General features: G+C 42.6%; 4 protein-coding genes across 4 annotated transcripts; 2 read left to right on the top strand and 2 right to left on the bottom strand.

The window, feature by feature from the left end:
- The first annotated feature begins 3,880 nt into the window (after positions 1–3,880).
- Positions 3,881–10,271, top strand: LOC102701531 (transmembrane protein 147). The gene is made up of 7 exons (XM_015834355.2): positions 3,881–4,090; positions 7,151–7,220; positions 7,700–7,759; positions 7,849–7,963; positions 8,677–8,792; positions 8,971–9,095; positions 9,855–10,271. Exons 1-7 carry the CDS (start codon positions 4,014–4,016, stop codon positions 9,973–9,975), a joined length of 684 nt encoding a protein of 227 aa, XP_015689841.1. The 5' UTR covers positions 3,881–4,013; the 3' UTR covers positions 9,976–10,271.
- LOC102712239 (10 kDa prolamin) lies at positions 5,846–6,577 on the top strand. Its single transcript, XM_006650585.3, has one exon. It carries the CDS (start codon positions 6,065–6,067, stop codon positions 6,467–6,469), a length of 405 nt encoding a protein of 134 aa, XP_006650648.1. The 5' UTR covers positions 5,846–6,064; the 3' UTR covers positions 6,470–6,577.
- Positions 10,272–10,381: 110 nt separating the features above from the next.
- LOC102711791 lies at positions 10,382–11,217 on the bottom strand. Its single transcript, XM_006650583.2, has 2 exons — positions 11,110–11,217; positions 10,382–10,996 (listed from the first exon to the last, which is right to left on the bottom strand). Exon 2 carries the CDS (start codon positions 10,964–10,966, stop codon positions 10,613–10,615), a length of 354 nt encoding a protein of 117 aa, XP_006650646.1. The 5' UTR covers positions 10,967–10,996; positions 11,110–11,217; the 3' UTR covers positions 10,382–10,612.
- A 3,446-nt stretch (positions 11,218–14,663) lies between these two features.
- Positions 14,664–18,138, bottom strand: LOC102711518. Its single transcript, XM_006650582.3, has one exon. The coding sequence runs from the start codon at positions 17,864–17,866 to the stop codon at positions 15,056–15,058; it is 2,811 nt and encodes a 936-aa protein (XP_006650645.2). The 5' UTR covers positions 17,867–18,138; the 3' UTR covers positions 14,664–15,055.
- Between the last annotated feature and the right edge of the window lie 870 nt (positions 18,139–19,008).

The raw sequence follows: 19,008 nt of genomic DNA, 5'->3' as shown, positions 1-19,008 counted from the left end.
TTAGAAAAATGAAACGAACCAAATCGAGCTAAGCCTAAGCCAAGTTTATTATGAGTCGAGTGAACTAACGAGCCACGAGCTTTCTGTCCACCCTTACGCAGGCAGACCTCGCGGTGGCACGTACGGGAACGGTGGCAGTGGTGGCCTGCCCGGTCGATCGATTGGGTATCCGTATTCGATGATGGTTTCTCAATTCGCTGCTGATCAATCGATCTCTTCCGTTGTCAGTTGGTTAAAGCGAGCGAGGGAAGAAGCAGCCGACCGCAGGCGTGTCAACAGAGACCACGGGGCTTTGCTGGCTCGTCGGCATGCTATCACTGCTGCGTTTTGCCAAGGATAAACGGCCAACCGCGGTGACGGGATGAACCCGTCAGGTGTCCCGGAGCAGAGGAGGCACGATGCAGAACACGGAATGGATGCGTACATTGTTACCTGCATTTTGCTTTCCCGGTTATGCGCTTTATCTAGGCTCTGGTCAGACTGTACAGCTGATCGGTCAGAACACGTTGTTTTTTATTTAATATTCACGACGAAAGTCACATGATAGTCAGGAATACTGAAGTACTCCAGGGGAAGTCTGATCTATGGTAGTGATATTTTTCAGGCATGGTTAGAAATTACCTATAATTCTGCACCAATTCTCATGACTTTTTCTGATGACTCAAGAGTCAATAAAATGATTAGAAAGATAATCTAATCAACTCAAACTTTAAAAGCTGACCACATAAGTGACTAAAATAAAATCTTTTAACATTTTCTTAATTTATACTAAACAATCTAAAAATACTTATATTTTGGACCGGGGGCAGTATTTAACTTTGCTAGCTCAGTATTCACATTTATATGACAGCACATAAGCTAAATGTTACATGCTATTGTGCTCACCTCGCTAGAATAATAAAGAATCATGCAATAAAATGTCGATAAACTGTCTTCAGCTATTCAATATTTGTACTTATCCTTCTCGAAAATCCTGTAGCATATAGTACAAATGCTCACATTATATAAGTTGAGCAACTTGAATATCATGATGAAGTTGATGTTAGATTGTTAGTGAACCACAGAATATTAATAAAGAGTACCCTTGTGCAATAATTCCCCTCATCCAGTTATCGTGTTTAGCCAAAAGTCTCTTGCTTGAATTATCTACTCATGTAATGATAGCACACAAGGAACGTGTGAATTAGTTCTATGAAACATTAAGCCTAGAACCCCGATGTGTTTCTTCTGTCTAGGATGAAATATTTCCAATCTGGACATTGTTTGTGGAGCTCCATTACTAAACACATGAAGAGTGATACAAACATTCTAAATTTCAATTCAAACTATGATGATTCAAGAGGAATTGGTCTACCTACACGACTTCATTAGTTACTCAAATATATCAATTATATTTACAAAATTATGAATTTCCATTTTGCATAGTGTCGATGGTTTCTAACCTAAAAACGACCCATTTCATAACTTGAATAAAAATAGTTTAACTTTATCAATTTTCTCTCTTGTTTTGTGAAATACCCCCCTAGTTTGATAATTCCTTTTATTTTTGAGACAATGGCACGGCCCTCAAAACATATATTTAGCTATAATTTTCTGTTAGAACATACAAAAATAAATACATGTTTATTTCTATTAAAATTTTTAAGACTAATCCATAGACGTTGTCATAGCCTTTTCAAACTGAATATTATTAAAGCTATTGACAGTAAAAGTTTTTTGGCTTCACCTTGTCCAAATGACAATAGCTATGGAACTAGAGGGAGTAAATGACTAATTTTGCGTTCCATAGGGGGTGAAAACTCCTCCTGATTCCGGTGAGCACGATTCCCAAACTATCAAGCATTTTTAAAGTGCATATATATATATATATATATATCATATTAATCTATTTTTTCAATTTTGCAATAGCTATACTTAATTAATTATTCACTAATGAGTCTTCTCGTTTTACGTGATCATCTTCGTATAATCGTATGGTTCTTCTCTCGCCAAACACACCCTAATTATAATGAACAACTAGGTAAGAATAAAAAAAAAGTTGTCATAACTCATATTTGCTCTAGTTTTTAGGATGGAGCGAAAGGTAGCTTATTTCTTTTTTCCTTTACAAGCAATGTTCTTTACTTTTGGTTCTTGATAACGACAATCCAAATACATGCCAACTGCATATGTTTGTACATTGTTAAAAACATATTTAGCTCTATAATGGTACAAGTGAGGTGTGACTTGAGTAACACGTCCTACGAGGCTCAGACAATTTCTGGTAAAAAGTTTCTTGGTCCACTCAACAAATTACAAATACTACAAATAAAGATTTACAAAGCATCAAATCTGTATGTTATAGCCTCGTCATCTTAGCTACTTTACATGTAATCCTTAAAACATTGGCAAAAAAAAAACCTTTTGTATATATCTACAATGTCGTACTCCCTCCATATTTTTATATGTATGACACCGTTAACTTTTAGCATTACGTTTGATCATTCGTCTTATTCAAAATTTATATCCAAATATGTAAAATTATAATGCATACTTAAAGTTCCTATAATAATAAATTATATTATACCAAAATAATTAATAATTATATAATTTTTTAATAAGACGAATGGTCAAACGTGGACCTAAAAGTCAACGGCGTCATATAAAAAAATATGAAGGGAGTATTAGCAACTTTTTTTTTATGTTCTTCCAAAATATTACTTGAACAAATGTCCATATGTGCTTTACACCTAATAGTCCCAGCTTATTGTCATCTATTAGGTAGTTTTGCAAAGGACAAAATCTTGCTTCACCTGCACAGCTCCTTGTATGTATAAATAGGCCCCTTAGCAACCATCATCTTATAGCATTCAACAAATATCATCCAAACATCTAAGGCTCTTGTGTTGACTCTAGCGCTACTGCACTAGCTGTGCCAGTTCATATATAATGGCAACATACAAGATTTTAGCCCTCTTTGCCTTGCTTGCTCTCTTTGCAAGTGCCACTACCGCAATTAGCACTATGCAATATTTTTCACCAACAATAGCAACAAACACCATGGATCCGTGTAGACAGTATATGATGCACTATCTAGATCTAGACATGGGTGGCTATGCAACTATGTTCATGTTGCAGCCAGTATCTCTCATGCAACGACAATGTTGCATGCAACTACAAGGCATGATGCCACAATGCCAATGTGGCTCTGGTTGCCAAATGATGCAGAACATGCAACAAACTATTTGTGGTGGACTCATGTGGCCACAGATGATGAATAAGATGGTGATGCAGCTGCCAAACATGTGTGGCATGGCCCCTTCATACTGCCAATTCTCTCCCTATGCTCCCTATGCTTGTTGATTAAACTTTGGTTACATATGTACTCCAGCAATAAACCGTTGCATACTATCGTGTGCGACCTACTAGAACAAGAATCATTCAATAAAGTGCTGATTTATGTTCAATATTTGCACCTGTATTGATCAACCGTATTACTTTGTTCTCTAGTGGGTTATATAACCGACGCGAAAACGTATTACCATATGATTAATTAATTATTAGCTATAAAAACTTAAAAAATAAATTGATATGATTTTTTAAATTAATTTTCTATATAATTTTTTTACAAAACCCACACCGTTTAGCAGTTGGGGAAGCGTGCATATGAAAAATAAGTAAATCTGGGTTAGTTAATTTGGATAGATAACAGCGCTTTAGTCTGTTACCACCCCACGTGTGACCCATCGTCTGGGCCAAACGATTTTGCTGCCTAACCGTGGGCTGTTAGTTGGGCCGGAACAGTATCTCGGATCAGTTTTTTCTGGGCCTATCGAGTGATTGCGCGAAGCCCAGCAACTGATCTACGCGGCCCGAGATATTTCCAGGGAAGCGACGCGACTCGAGCCAACCAGCCCACGCACGCGACGCGGAGCCCCCAGTCGTCGCGCACGCACGGCCTCGGGCGATCCGACCTCGCCGTTGCTTGCTCAGACGCCGGAGAAGACGACGACGGCGGCGCCGGCGAGGACGAGATGACGGTTTTCCACTTCCTCAACTGCGCCGCCCTCACCTTCGGCCCCCACGTCGTCTACTACTCCGCCACCCCATTGTAACTCTCCCCACTCCTTCCCTGTTTCCCCACGCCCATCTCCCTGTGCGCGCGAGATCCGTATCAGGGCGTGCTAGATCTGTCTCTGGTGAGCGTTCTGGGCCGTGTTTCGTAGTGTAGTCGGCGGGAGGAGGAGGATGAACCCCTGATGCGGCCGTTCGTTTGTGTTTTGGCTTGTGATGTGGGGGTTTAGTCGGTGCAATTTCAGTGAATTTTGCTCAGCTCAGTTGGATTGGCACGAGATTAGTTCGGTCGTGTGTTGGAGAACTTGAATTTCGTTGCTCGTTCTGCCCGGGAGCTTCCTTTTGATCTTCTCTGAGCAAATTGAATCTGATTAGTTTATGTCCACCTCCGAGTATCAAGTAAGTTCAGATCAGATCAGTGGTTTAGTTCGTTTTCAGAGCATCTGGGGAATACGCTGTTTATAAGACAAATGCAGCAAATATCAAGTGATCTAACTAATGCCACTTGAATACTGGGATAAACTTGATGATGTGAAACTGGAAGATACATTCCAACAATCTACATCTCGTCAGTAAAAAGTAACTTCGTTACATAGACACCAAACTGTAGATCATTCTAGCTGGGGTAAGATCACATTGAAGGTATTGATGATAAATCTCAAATGGCAGTTACTGTATTTGACTTCGATGTGTCAACGCTATATCTATACTAGTGTATGGATATAACATGTTAACAGGAAAAGTAGGTAAGATGGTTTGTTTATAGCGCCTTGGTTCCTGGTAGCATGTCAGATAGACCTTTTCTGTTTCAGCAATATATTTATCTTGCCTTGTGCAACACTTTGGTCCATCCAGTTCAGCAAAACTCATTAATCCTTTAACTTTTATCTGCTTGAGCAATGAACGATATTCATGAACATATGAATTAGTTCTATGATGTCTTAACCCTAGATTGATCACAATCTAATAATCTAGTCTGGCAGACAGCATTGAACTCAATTGCAATTTGTGAATTGTGAGTTGTTATATGACTTCCAAAATGTGGTTGAGTCTTTCTGCAATGCAGGATGACAAAATTGAGATATGCATCACATTTAGTACAGCTCTACTACTCTAGCATTAAAAGCATGAAGAATCTAACATGGACATTTTATAGTTCTCCACTTGAATTGATCGTTGTGCTGGCTAATTATAATATTAGTTAAATTTGGAAGTAATGCAAGTCCATACCTCCATAGTGTCAGTGGTTCCTGTGTAAAAAATGCTTCTTTTTACGATATGAATAAATAAAATACGTGCACTTCCTCATTTCTCTTTATTTGTAATATAAAGGACTATCTAGATGGAAAGTAGGATATCAAAGAGTTTGGCGAAACTTAAATCTTTGTTTTATTTTTTGTGGATGGTAACAAAAAAATGTCTCTCCTTTACTTTCCTTTACAACAATGTTCTTTACTTCCAATTCTTGTTAAGAAAACTCCAAATACATGCCAACTGCATATGTATGTATGCTTAAAGCACATTTACAAAAGTCCAAGTTTTCCTACTCAATCTTTCACACATGGTGATGACTCAGGCTCTGAATTGTTATCTGTGTAAGTAGTGACGTGTGTGACACATTCTACAAGTCCCCAACAAATCCTGTTCACAAAAGTCTCTTTATCCAGCTAATAATTTACAATACTGCTAATTTAGCTTTGCAAAATGCCAAAGCAATCTGGTACAGCCCTATGATCATAGTTTCTTTCCACGCATTAAAGCATTGGCGTCATTACTTTTTGTAGACATCCAAAATATTTGTTGAACAAAAGTTCAAACAAATCTTGCGCCTCATGATTTCCAGCTTATGTGGCATCCTCTAGGTGGTTTTGCAAAGGCCAAAATCTTTCTTGGCTTGCACGGCTACTAGCATGTATTAATAGGGCCCCAGGCAACCTTCGTTCCATCACCCTCAACAATATCATCTACACCATCTAGAATCTTGTTTAACACAAGTACTGCAGTTTCAACAATGGCAGCATACACCACCAAGATCTTCGCCCTCTTTGCCTTGATTGCTCTTTTTGCAAATGCTGCGACTGCATATACCACTGTTCAATATTTCCCACCAACACTAGCAATGGGCACCATGGATCCGTGCAGGCAGTACATGATGCAAACATTGGGCATGGGTAGCCCAACAGCCATGTTCATGTCTCAGCCAATGGCTTTCCTTCAGCAGCAATGTTGCATGCAGCTACAAGGCATGATGCCGCAGTGCCACTGTGGTGCCAGTTGCCAGATGATGCAGAACATGCAACAAGTAATTTGTGCTGGACTTGGGCAGCAGCAGATGATGATGAAGATGGCGATGCAGATGCCATACATGTGCAACATGGCCCCTGTCAATTTCCAGATCTCTCCCTGTGGTTGTTGATCAAACTTTGGTTACATGTACTCTAGTAATAAGCGTTGCACGCTATCGTGTGCAAACACTAGAAATAATAACCATTGAATAAAATATCAATCAGCTGTTTTCAGAGTTCAGACTTTCAGCTATTCGATGTTTGGATTTCTGTCCCATGTTCCTCTTGAAAGTCATGCTGTACATATTGGAGTTACCTGTTGGACACTTGGACCCAACCTACTCCACATTCCCATGTGATCTTAAACTCTCTATACCCCTGGAGCATGCAAATTATTCTAATGCTAGTTAGAGCAAGCTCGACATCTCGTATTAACATATCCCTATTTGAGTAATGTTGTGGTGGTTTCAAAATGTATGGGTCATAAGTGATAACCGTGTGCATCTGGCATAATTGATAACACAAGTGATAATAAGTGGTGGAAGCAAACAGGTTTGTGAAAATAAGGGTTGGAAGCAGAGCTGTTGTAAATGTCCTAATGACAAAGTTTTTGGATGGTCACATGGATCTTGGCCTTTTACTTTTGATGGAGGGTTGCAGACAATCATCGATGAATGACAGTTTTTTTTAAGAATCTTATTAGAGGGTTGTTGTCACTGCTTAGATATCTGTTAATCTATAGATAAAAATATTGTTGTGTATCAGTGGAATTTTGTTCATCGCTTTCTTATATGCCCAGTTATTTTCTGCAGGTCAGAGTATGATACAATTGGCACTTGTGTAAAAGCGGCTGTTGTTTATCTTGGAACAGCACTAGTAAAGGTCAGTAGGTAGTTCAATGCCCTTGTTGTAATTTAAACTGATAACATGCAGTAAGTGGCATGATTGCTAGGCTCAAATTATCTACCATTCAAGGATGTTTCATTATTTGAGACATGCTCCTAGTTGTTTGATGCTGTGTTCTTGTGATATACTTTTCTTGATTAAGAAGGTTTCACATGTTGTTTGGAATAGCCATCTAGAGACCTTTTTCTTAAGTGGAATAGGGATATCTCTCTGTAACATACCAGTTTTAAGGATCACAGAACATTTAGAGTACACGTTTCTCTTTAATTGTTGTTGTGATATTAGTTACAAAAAGGTTGTAACTGAGCATGTTTAATATCCTTGTAGTTTTGCCTATTTTCTGTTTTAATTATTTCACATACTTTTTATTAAATTTATATTCTTATTGTTGTTATTTCTTCATTCAAGTAAAGGATATTTGTGGGGTTACTAACCGTGACTAATTCAATCGACAGCTTGTTTGCTTAGCAACATTGCTCAAAGTACCTGAGAATGATAGCTTTGATCCTTATCAGGTGCATTTCCTGTTTTCTTTAGCAAAGCTTGGTTGGATGTAACATGTTTATTGGTGTTCATCTAATTTGCATACTATTTTTCTTTGCAGGAATTGATGAAAATATTTATTGGGTTTATAGATGTTGCTGGTCTTTATTTTGCTTTGACGCAGTTGACTCATAGAAACATCTCCCAAAACCACAAGTTTCAGGCCGTTGGTCTTGGTGAGTGCCCCTCCATTTAAAAAGATAAGTCATATTTTTGGTGACCTCGAGGATTAAAGGCGTGAAAGTGAGAAACCAAGATAAAGAGAAGAGAACAATATCTTCACTACAACTTCCTAGATACCTGTGAAATAGCACAAATAATGGAGCATGATGTTACTTATAAATGCTGGAGATAAACAGTGAATACAACCAATAAATTTGCATGCGTATCTTATATTTCACAACAGCTATATGTACTATAAAAATGAATGGGGGAAAGACATTTTCTTTATCACTTCCTGATCTAATGCTTTTAACTGAAAGTTAAACATGCCAAATTATCATACTGATCCATGGTTGTGACATGCTTCCTCATTTGATTTTTCATCTATGTCTGTTCTGAAGGTTCATCTTCCAATTAACTGTGCACTTTTTTGTGGATAAAGGAATTCCTCATATCATTCCTATGTATGCATTGTCTTGTTACGATATTGCCCTGATTTTTAGCTGCATGGAGTTCGTTTTGCATGCTTGTGGCTTGGGACTGTTACAATTGAATGGAAAATCATGAAATTTTTATTGGCCATTGATAGTGTTTATTAGGAAATTGAACGTTCTTTGTCCTATCCATTATTTGATTGGGAAGTAATACAGCTGTCTGCACTTCCCCAGCTGCCCATGTTTCTTTTCTGATTTTCGTTGATATGGCGGATATTTTTCGAGGGTTTCAGGTTGGGCTTTTGCTGACTCGGTTCTGCACCGTCTGGCGCCTCTGTGGATTGGTGCAAGAGGACTTGAATTCACATGGGAGTACATTTTCCAAGGACTTGAAGCAAATGCCAATCTTGTATTGTTTCTCAAGATAATGTTAATTTGTGAACACTACAACTGTCCTAGTTTACAAAGAGAGCAACTTCCTGGTGCTCTGACTTTTGATGGTTACTAGGCATAGTAGTTGACAAAATATTTCTTATAAGTATTTCACTAATCCCTGATCCCAAATGGTTACTTTTATGCTTCTGCAGGTTATGACACTGTCCCTTGCTGCTTTAGGATCCTTGATGTGGCTGAGGAAAAACAAACCTAGAACTTTGGTTCCAATAATTTATGCATGTGCTCTTCTTCTGGCAACAATGCCATCTATCACCAGGTCATTCCCTTTCTATCACGCTCCATCACATGTTTATGTTCTTTCCAAAATATGTCCTGAGACACAAAGTTTGACTACAATGAATTGTTAATATTAATAGTTTCGTTACTTTACCATTTTCTGTTAACTAGGTTCCAGGTTTTCTCTATCATGTGTCAAGCTAGAGACATTTGATACTGGACCCTTATACTATGCTTAACAGCTGATCAGCGAGAACTAGATATCCAGCACATAGCATTTAATGGTAGATCAGTTTTCAGGTTCTTCATTTTCTTCACTTAGCAATTTGACACTTCCATTTATCTTTAATGCAATCATTGCGTCTGAGTTTCTATTTGTTATAAATCTAATTTCAGTTTGGCTTGTATGGAATATGTTGCTCACTTGCTCTTGTCTCCTCTTTTACTTTTTGTGAATGTGGAAGCTTGATTATAAGCCCAAAAGAAAGCTTCGATAAAACATGCAAACTGAAGTTCTGTTTTCTGGCACATGTCTATGTCAATGGCGGTTGGGTAGCATGTCTTTAGTTTACGATATTTATTTACTGTTTATGAAGGTTAAGCTAGGATTGATTCATCTGGATGGCGCACTTATGTTTCTTGGATGTGTGCTAACCAGAGTATCATAGTTTGTTCATCACTCTTTGATTCATTCGTTTGTTTGTTTAGTTGCTGTCCTTGCATGGCTCATGTTTTTCCAAATTCATTAATTTTGTTTTCTTCTTCTTCAGTGTGCTAAACGTGCTAATAATTATTGCAGTTACTTGAGGAGATCATTAGAGTGGCAGACTCCAAAGGTAGTCGGCTTCGAGCTATTCTCCTCACTGGTCATGGCTTTCATCAGCTGGCAGCTGTTTTCAGCTTGTCAGAGACCAATGTAAGGAGTGAGCTAAGTACTGCAAATTACTGGAGATTGACGCTCCTGAGATGCCTCTTGTTGTACTTCCGCAGAATTAGGATGTTATGTTTTCTTGGTGTTCGATCATAGAACTTTTTATTTAGAATCCTTTTTCCTGTGAGCTTTAGTAGAGAAACACATGCTCTTCTAGGCATTGAACAAAAAAGGTATATTTTCCTCTGCTATGCTGATTCTTCGCAACCGCATGGCATCATCTAGAGTGAAAGTAAACATTCAGTTTTGTCATCAGTTTATGGGAAAATAGGCTAAAGTTGCATCTTTCGACCCTGCCGAGAGGTATATTGTTTCAGTGACGATGAATTATGTGATCAATCTTTGCATTCTGGTTTTCGAGTGTTGCAGAAACCATGGAGAAGTGTAGTACTAGCTTTGAAAGTAGAAATGGTCAGACTGTAATCTGTACAGCTGAAAGACCAATTGCATTTGCAGGTTCTGCCTCCAAAACGTGTATTTCCAAGGGTATTCACCAATCGTCATGGGTACAAAACGAAAGCAAATTTAATCGAAACATACATCACATTTATATATCACGACTTATGAGCCAAGGTAGCCTGGGCGATGTGCTATGGCTCGGGGCGGCGGCGCGCCGGCGGGGCGCCTCACTCGGACTCCTCGACGGCCGCTTCCACCCGGAGCAGCACGAAGCCGACGGCGACGCCGACGAGCACGAGGCCGTTCATGATGACGGCGATCCTGAAAATCTCCCCGGCGGCGTTGCACTGCGCGCCGAACGAGCCGCCGCGGCTCTTCCCGCCGGCGGGGCTCAGCTTCGCCACCACCCTGGCGAACGAGTAGTCGGCGCTCTTGCGCACGCCGAGCAGGGTCACCTTGTTGAGCGCCTTGAGCCCGCTGTACGCGTTCATCCCCTCCACGTACGTCACGCCGCCCCTCTTCCTCGCCGCCGACGACGGCGCCATCGACGGCAGAGTCGTGGCCACGGACAGCGACGCCATTGCTTCCCCTCTCCCTCTCCTCACCTCACCCTGCAACAGCAACCACGCAGGCACGCACGATCGCGACGACGACGAAGATCAAAACAATGTTGCAACGCAAGAAGAACACGGCGCAGCAAGCAAATGCAATGCATCTTACTTACTTCGTGGTGGTTCTTGGCGCTGGAGGAGTGTGGCCGGCAATGGCGCAGAGCGGGGTGGAGTGGGTCAGGTTGGGGGGGTGGAGGGAGGGAGTGGGTTTTGTACGGGAGATGAGGGTAGGATAAGGCGGCGGCGGAATGGATGGTGGCCAGGGAGGAGTTTATCCTTTCCTTTGCCTGTGAAAAGGAGAAGGCTGCATGCAATTGGTGGCAGAGGGATCCTGATTGGCCCGAGATGGTCCACATGGCGACGACGTACGTTCTCCCCTCTCTCCATTTCTCCCTTCCGGGGCCTGTTCGTGGAATGCACACGCTGGCAGGTTCCTGGCTCTGCTGGCTCCAGTACACGGTCAGGTCTGTTCTCATGTTAACATCGTATTAAATCTTTGGACATCTAAATGAAGTATTAAATATACATCAATAATAAAACTAATTACACAGTTATGGAAGAAATAGTGGAACGAATCTTTTATGCCTAATTAGTACATGATTAGTCATAAGTGCTACAGTAACCAACATGCTAATGACATATTGATTAGACTTAAAAGATTCGTTGCGCGGTTTTAGATGAAATCTAAGATTTGTTTTGTAATTAGATAACATTTAATACTTTAAATGTGTGATCGTATACTTCGATACGACATATTTTCAAAAAATTTTTGGAAAGTCAACGCAGCCTAAGTACTCGTGCACTATGTAGTACTGCTGCTACCCTGTAGTACAAACTACACGCTGCATGGTATGAAACCATACAAATAGAAGAGATAAAACAGTTATCATTAATTTAGTAGTAAAATCGCAATGGCAATAGTTTCCAACTTACATAAGTTGTTGCGTCATATAAGTACCGACGACACAATTGAAGTAAATAAAAAGGTAGGTTGTCGTTGTTGAAATTGTATCATCATTATCAAGCACTCCGCTTTGAATCTTCACGTTAGTTTCATAACGTAAATTTATAACGTAAACAAAACTATTTCTGGGACCAAGATTCTTTTGCAGGGTCCACGTGTCAGTTTGCAAAAGCAATACTATAGGATCCCAACTAGTATTTTCGAGGCTCTATTCCGGTAGTTATGTTTGTTGGGTTTTTTTCCGATAAAATCAACTTTGCTTTTGTTTTCACCTCTGTTGTTTCGATTCCATCCCCTCCCCCCCCCCCCGACCCCCAAAAAAAAAAATGGTTGCTGAAATAATTTGACTGTTTTTCTAACCTCTTTCATGCGTAGTGATTATCCCAGTTTCATGCGAGGGTCATCAGCCAACGTAAGAGTTTTTCTAATTCATGTAAATTTTAACCAGTTTCATGCACAATTCTATCAAAAGCCACGGCCTCATCTTTTCGTATTATTAAGCATAAGCGAAATAACTTATTGATGATTAAAAAATAATTTATGTATAAAACCTTTATATATGTTTTCTTACCGATCTAAAAATAAAATATGATAAAAATCTTAAATTAACTTAAAATTTAATTTTTAAAATTTAAAAATTAGCTTATAAATGTAAACATAGGAAGATAAGACTCAGATGATAGATCCGCTGCTTGCGTGCCGTGGATGGAGTAGTGCAGTGCCTAACTGCCTACCGGCTACCGCTAGTGCCAGCGCCACACCGTCAATGCCAATCACCAGGTGCGGAAGAGCCACCCACCACCACCGCCACCTCCTCCACTCCTACACAGACTGGCCCAAGCGGAAGAAGCCACGAGTCCGCGCCCCGGCCTCGCGGCACAAAACTGGGCTCCAACCTCGCTCGCGACGGGCTTGACCACCCAACCCAGCCCAGAAAAGCCTCGAAACCCATGCCACCACACCGAGAATTCGCGAGCCGGTAGAAGAGCTCCAGCAACCAACCAACCAAAACCCAAGTAACCAACCGCGCTCACCGGTGACTGCACTGGCCAAGAGGCAAGGCAAGCATGCCGTAGCAGGACCATGGCGCGACAGACCGTATGTACCGCGAGCATGTGCGCCGCATGATTACGGAAAGTGACAGGCCGGCACAGCTAAGCTCTTGTCGTCGCGACGGCTCACACGCACACTCGCAGCATCACAGCCCACAGCCAGGCTTTCAAGCTCTGTGCTGCTCTTTCGTGCCTTCCTTGGTTTGTGGCGTGGACGCCGTTTCCCTTAATGGGTGGCTGACATACAGAGTCCCACTGTTCATAGGTCTATATATCAGTTACTACGAATTAATAAGTAAGAGGATCTCGTTCGTTCCCTGTGGTGCTCTGATTGGTTCACCCATGTCGATGCTCCATTTTTGTGACAAGTTGCAGTAGAATGGAGAGAGTGGACCTGGTGGTGGCGGCGAACTGGCGATGATGATACTGTAATGACGATGATGCAATGGATTTTTTTTTCTCTTGCGTATTATGGGGGTAAGTGGTTCAATGTATTTGATGATTTTGACTACATGCACTTCCAATAGGCTTCTCTTGGATAAGTTTTGGACACTTCACAAAATCATAAAGAATTCGACCGGCGACCGGCGGGAAGCTTTAGATATCCACCGTTAAATGTAACTGGCTTCTAACGATCAAATTTTAGCTTAAAATATACTTAGTTCGATACACCCTCCTTTTTCGCTTATGCTTATAAATTAAATTTTAAATTTTTAAACTTAAATTTAGAGTTGTTTTTGATATATTTTCACTGTTTTTTCAGCATTTCTTTTTTATCACTAAAAACACATATAAAAAAGTTTTAACTACAGATAATCATCAATAAACGGTTATGCTTATAAACAACAAAACAACAAGCTAGAAGTTATTCTGGTAACAAGGGAGTAACTAAGTACTTAACTATTTTCTCATATCAAACAATCATAACTATCTCACTCAATTTTTCTACATATTCTCTCAATTCAAACAATTACGAGCATACGCAAGGAGCTACGTTTTTGACCAAACAAAATTTCCTACGAGAATTCAAGCAAAATTCTTGTGTTCAAAGGAGCCCTTACCATTTTGATCATGATGCCTTTTTACCACCTGTGGCCCTGAGGGTAGTGGGTACAGCGAGCAGCACCAGTGTCTCCTGCCGGCTGCTGGCCCTGGGCGAGGTGTGCCTCCCAGTGTCGCTCTCGCAGCGCGCTGCCGCCCCCCACCATCGGCGCCTCTGATTGATGCGAGCGAAAGCCGCCAAAAAGCAAGCGGCCTCGATCGCTAGCTTCGCCTTAGCTTTTCTTGTCAACCCCGCGGGCGCGCACGCTCCGTTTCCACCCCACCCACATCACACCCTCACAGACAGCAGGGCCTACCTGCTCCTGATGCTTTCATAACCCCAAAAACTTGCGAATCCCAGCAACAATAGCATATTAGCAGGTAACAACCCTCTGATAAGTTTTACAGGTGATAGCAACAACAGGAAGCATCCAATTTATAACAGAACCCAGAAAATGACAGCACATTAGGAAGTGACCTGCAGATAAGTTTATTGTACCACAGATATGACAGAGCAGGATTATGGTGGCTTAATGCCAGCAGTAAAGCAAAAAAAAAAAAAGTACAGAGCAGTTGGACTGAGAAATAAGGCAAAGTTCAACAGGAGAACTGAAAAGAGGCTGATCACCTATCAGGCTATCACCATGCTATTCATGTTGCAAGAATCATACAAGCAAGCTTACTTCATGGCCAATGGAGCCACTTTACAAACAAGTACATGGAAAAGATGCTGCTCAAAATAATTAGGTGACACATATAAATCTTGAACAAAATCTACAAGCAAAAAAGCTGCATACCTAGAGAAAGGGAAAAAGAATAACAAAGAAATATACCAGCCGCACCACAAGTATTGCCCCTTTATGCCAAGTCATTTTGGGATACAAAAGCTCCAAGCAAAAGCTTCTTGACATCTCTTCTATGTCATTGCACTTGCATTTTTTGCCGCCACCATCCTCCTGTATGTATGTAGTTGTAACAGGAATAACTGAAACCCTCTAAGTACTATCTCTCTGAATCCTCAGGAATCGATGATAGCCTCTGTTGCTCAAGAAATGATGAATCCAGAAATTTTGCAATGAATGCCCACAACCTGTATACATCCTCAAAGTTTGTGAGGAACCCAAGAGAAGCTGTAACCACTTCAATCCCAACTATATCATTTTTGCTGCTTTTCTTCTCACGGCGGCCGTTTGACGTAGGCCGACACAGAGAAGAACTGAGACCCACATCAACCACCCCTTGTTTTTGGTTGTCCATGATGCGAATATGACTAAGAAAGCCAATGCCTAGAGAGAGTCCTTCTTTCTCTGCCAGTTTTTGTACAGTTTCAGGATTGATCAGTGATGTTCCAGTACCACAGTCCTTTATATTGAAGGCAACTGCTGCTCCTCGTTCATATTTGATCTTTGGACCATAGATGTAAACAAGGGATGCACCTTCACCATCTCCAGAATCAGGCAATCGAAGTTGCAGTAGTGAGGTCACCAACCAATTGATAAGGTACCGCAGTCTTAGTGTAGTCTTACTGAGACCTAGCTGGTTCACATGATCAAGATGCTTGCAGATAATTTCGGGCTCTCGCCTGCCATCCTGAACATCATCATAATCACTGTATTCTTCTTCTTCATCATCATCATCTGCCATTGCATATCCAGATGTTTCTGCATTTTCTGAATTGCGGCACAGCCTGCTATCCTCCATGCTGAATGATACCTTGCGGCCCATACTTGGCACTTGCTCTGGTTCTTCCACTCCAACAAACCTACCACCATTGAATCTGCTATGATGTGCCTCTCTCCTTCCTAGTAGACGGAAGTCTCCTTCATTTTCCCTTCTGATTGCACTATCTTTGGTTTCTGAACAGATCTCCGAAGTGGAGCCATTCACACGGGTGGCACAGCCCCCAAAAACAGAGGTTGAGCTACCTTCTGCAGGGCCATTAGCACAAGAGAACTTTACAAACCTTTTGTTCTGTTTACCATCTTGATCTTCTTCAATCTCACTGATCTTGATTGGAACAACATTCTTTATACCATTTTGTGAACAATCTTCCTCAGGAAACTCCTTCACATGCTCTAGCTCTTGTGATACTGATCTCACAGCTGCATCAAACGACACAACATGGTTGTCACCAGTAGGGCTCCTTCCTAGTTTGGATGGAACCTTTGGTGATGCCTTCTTCACATTCTTCCTGCCAGAAAACCAAGACGATGGAAGTGGAGATCCTAACTTCACCTTGCTTGACTGTTCTGAATGGTCCGAACCAAGCGGACTCTGACCCAAATCAACCCAGAAAGAGTTCTCCGATGACTCATCCTCACTGAACACTGGGCTCTTCATCACCTCCCCTACAGAAACACTCTCATTCTCCTCATATATCGTGCTGGCACCATCCCTATCAGAGCTGTCCTGGTCCATTTCATCCTCGATCACCTCCCTCACCTGAGCTGATGAATAAGCGCCTGAGAATGCAGGCAAGTGCGGTGCATGTAGACTGTTCGACGCTGAATCCTCCTCGACTGGGATGATCGTATCATCCTCAAGACCATCCAGGACACCGTCAAACCCATCGACCGAATCACTCAAATATTGAGGGAATACTGGCATGATCCGCACCATCCCAGTGCCCGTCCCACCATTTGGGTTTTGCAAGCACGACATGACCGACTTCTTGATCAGCAAGCAGCCAAAACCCGTCGGGTCAGCTCCAAACACCCTGTAAAATGATGTGATGATGAAGTCTGGCCGGAACAAAGACAGACCCAGCGAGTCCATGTCCTTAGGCCCCAATGCCCCAGCGTCCAGCAGGACATGCCAGTGATTCTGCTGCGCCAATGCCATCCATTGATACGAATACTTCGCCCCGGTCACCCTCGATTGAACCGGGAACACGAACAGCCCAGTGGCAGAATCCTTCTTGCGCCGCCGCTTCTTTGTTGAGATCAGCTTCCGGAGCTCGGTGGAGCAGATCTTGAGTGTAGGCCACTTGAACCAGGCGGAGTAGGCTTTGGCCCCCTTGTCGCGAGCGGACTGCGCCATCCAATTCACGGACTGGGACTCATGGTCGAACATGGTGAGCAGCCGCTTGTTGGTGCCAAAGGGGTAGCACTCGGCGAGCAGCCGGAACGCCGAGCCGCGGCTGACCGTGAAGACGAGGCAGTACTCGGACTCCGGGATGTTGAGGTACTCCATGATGCGGGTCTTCACGTCGTGCTCGCAGGTGCCCTTCTCGGCGGCGCCGTAGAGCGCGTGGTTGCTGAGGTTGGCGGTGATCTCCGACAGCGTGAACGACGCGGTGGAGTCGGCAGGGTTGCAGCTCTGGAGGTAGGAGAAGAGGCCGAAGCCGCAGTAGTCGAGACATACCTTGTCCAGGTGCGGGTACTCGTCGGCGCGGAGGCGGTCGACGTCCGCCGACGACGAGTACTTGGGGTACATGGACAGGAACGTCTCGAGCGCCTCCTCGAGCGCCGGGAGCGCATCGGGTGACAGGAACGCGCGCTCCGCGGCCACCGCCGTCGCGCGCAGGAACTCCCGCTGCGCGTGGAGCCGCGCCAGCGACCGGGACCGCCCGACGCCGGAGCCCTCCTCCCCGCCGCCGCCCCCTCCGTCGTCGTCGAGGAGGAGCGCCGCGTCGCGGGACTTGGCGAGGGACCCGTCCTCCGACGCCTCCTCCAGCGCCTCCCGCAGCTTACTCTCCTGCAGCCGCCGCCCGCTTCCCCCCGCCCCCGCCGCCGGCGGCCGCGGCGGCCGGCTCTTCTTGTCCTTGAGCAGCGTGGCGCAGTGGGCCAGCGGCTTCCATAGCGACAGATGCATGGCCGCCGCTCTCCCCACCCAACAATACCTCCCCTCCCCCCCTACACCATCCGATTCGCCTCCTCCTCCTCCTCGGGATCAAACCAAACCGCGATCGAATTCCCCCCAAGGTCGCGGGGGATCGGCGGCGGCGAACGATCAGCCTGGGGTGCGTCGCCCCCGTACGGAATCTGGAATTCTGGATCAGATTTCAAGAATGGAGCAGAGAGAGGAGAGGAGTGAGAGGAAGAGAAGGAGAAGAAGAGAGAAGAGGAGAGGAGTTAATTGGAACACACCAACTCGCCTGCACGGAATTAAAAGCAAGGGTCCATCCATTCGAGCATTTAATGGCGATTTTCCAATAAATTTTGTTTGTAATTTCTGCATATTCTTGGTTTCACATTTTTGTTTCATTTATTACAAACTTTAGTATTTAAAAAGCTCAGTCTCCTGATTTGCCTCTCGTTTAAATGAACTCTGTACTGGATCCGTCATATATTTGGCAGATCTTTACTGGCAGGGTACACCGTCCTAATGCCCATCTTATATTTACAGATTTAGTTGTTCTTTTACTAATGATTCTGAATCCCAGTTGTTATTCTTTTAAGCAGTACATGATGTGTTTTACTTTTCAGAAAATAGTCTATTGCATTTGATTTTCTAATTCAGATTGGTTTTGTCTGATATGGAGGGCTGTTGAATAATCTTGTGATGGTTTGAATAATTGGAGAGTTGATTTGGTGGAAAAAGGATGGGAGTGCAAATTTGATGGTCTTGATCGTTGACTTCTTCCTAGCGATATTCCCCTTTCATGGGAAATCTTCCGTGGCAGTCCTCCAGGCCTACTGTTTTTGCATCCTGCAGTCCTGGTTCACAAAAGCTCAGGGTCATCTTTTCGGGGTTTTTTATAAAAAATGTTAAAGGATATATTTGTAAATAAAAATGTTTTTAATTAAATTTTTATATATGTGTTTTTAACGATTTAAAAGTATAGGCTGAAAAATTAAACTATGATGGATAAATCCTAAAACCACCTCTAAATTTAATGTAAGATTAAAATTTCAAATTTAAACTCATGAATATAAGTAGAAAATAAAGGATAAGGTTGTCAGTCAGATTGCAGCTTGGATGGGACCGGGCCTAATTCTCATGCTATGCGGGCT

The sequence above is a fragment of the Oryza brachyantha genome, chromosome 3 (genome assembly GCF_000231095.2).
Source record: "Oryza brachyantha chromosome 3, ObraRS2, whole genome shotgun sequence".
Lineage (NCBI taxonomy): Eukaryota > Viridiplantae > Streptophyta > Magnoliopsida > Poales > Poaceae > Oryza > Oryza brachyantha.
Note: the sequence above shows the minus strand (reverse complement) of the source record. Positions and strands in the feature narration are given on the sequence as shown.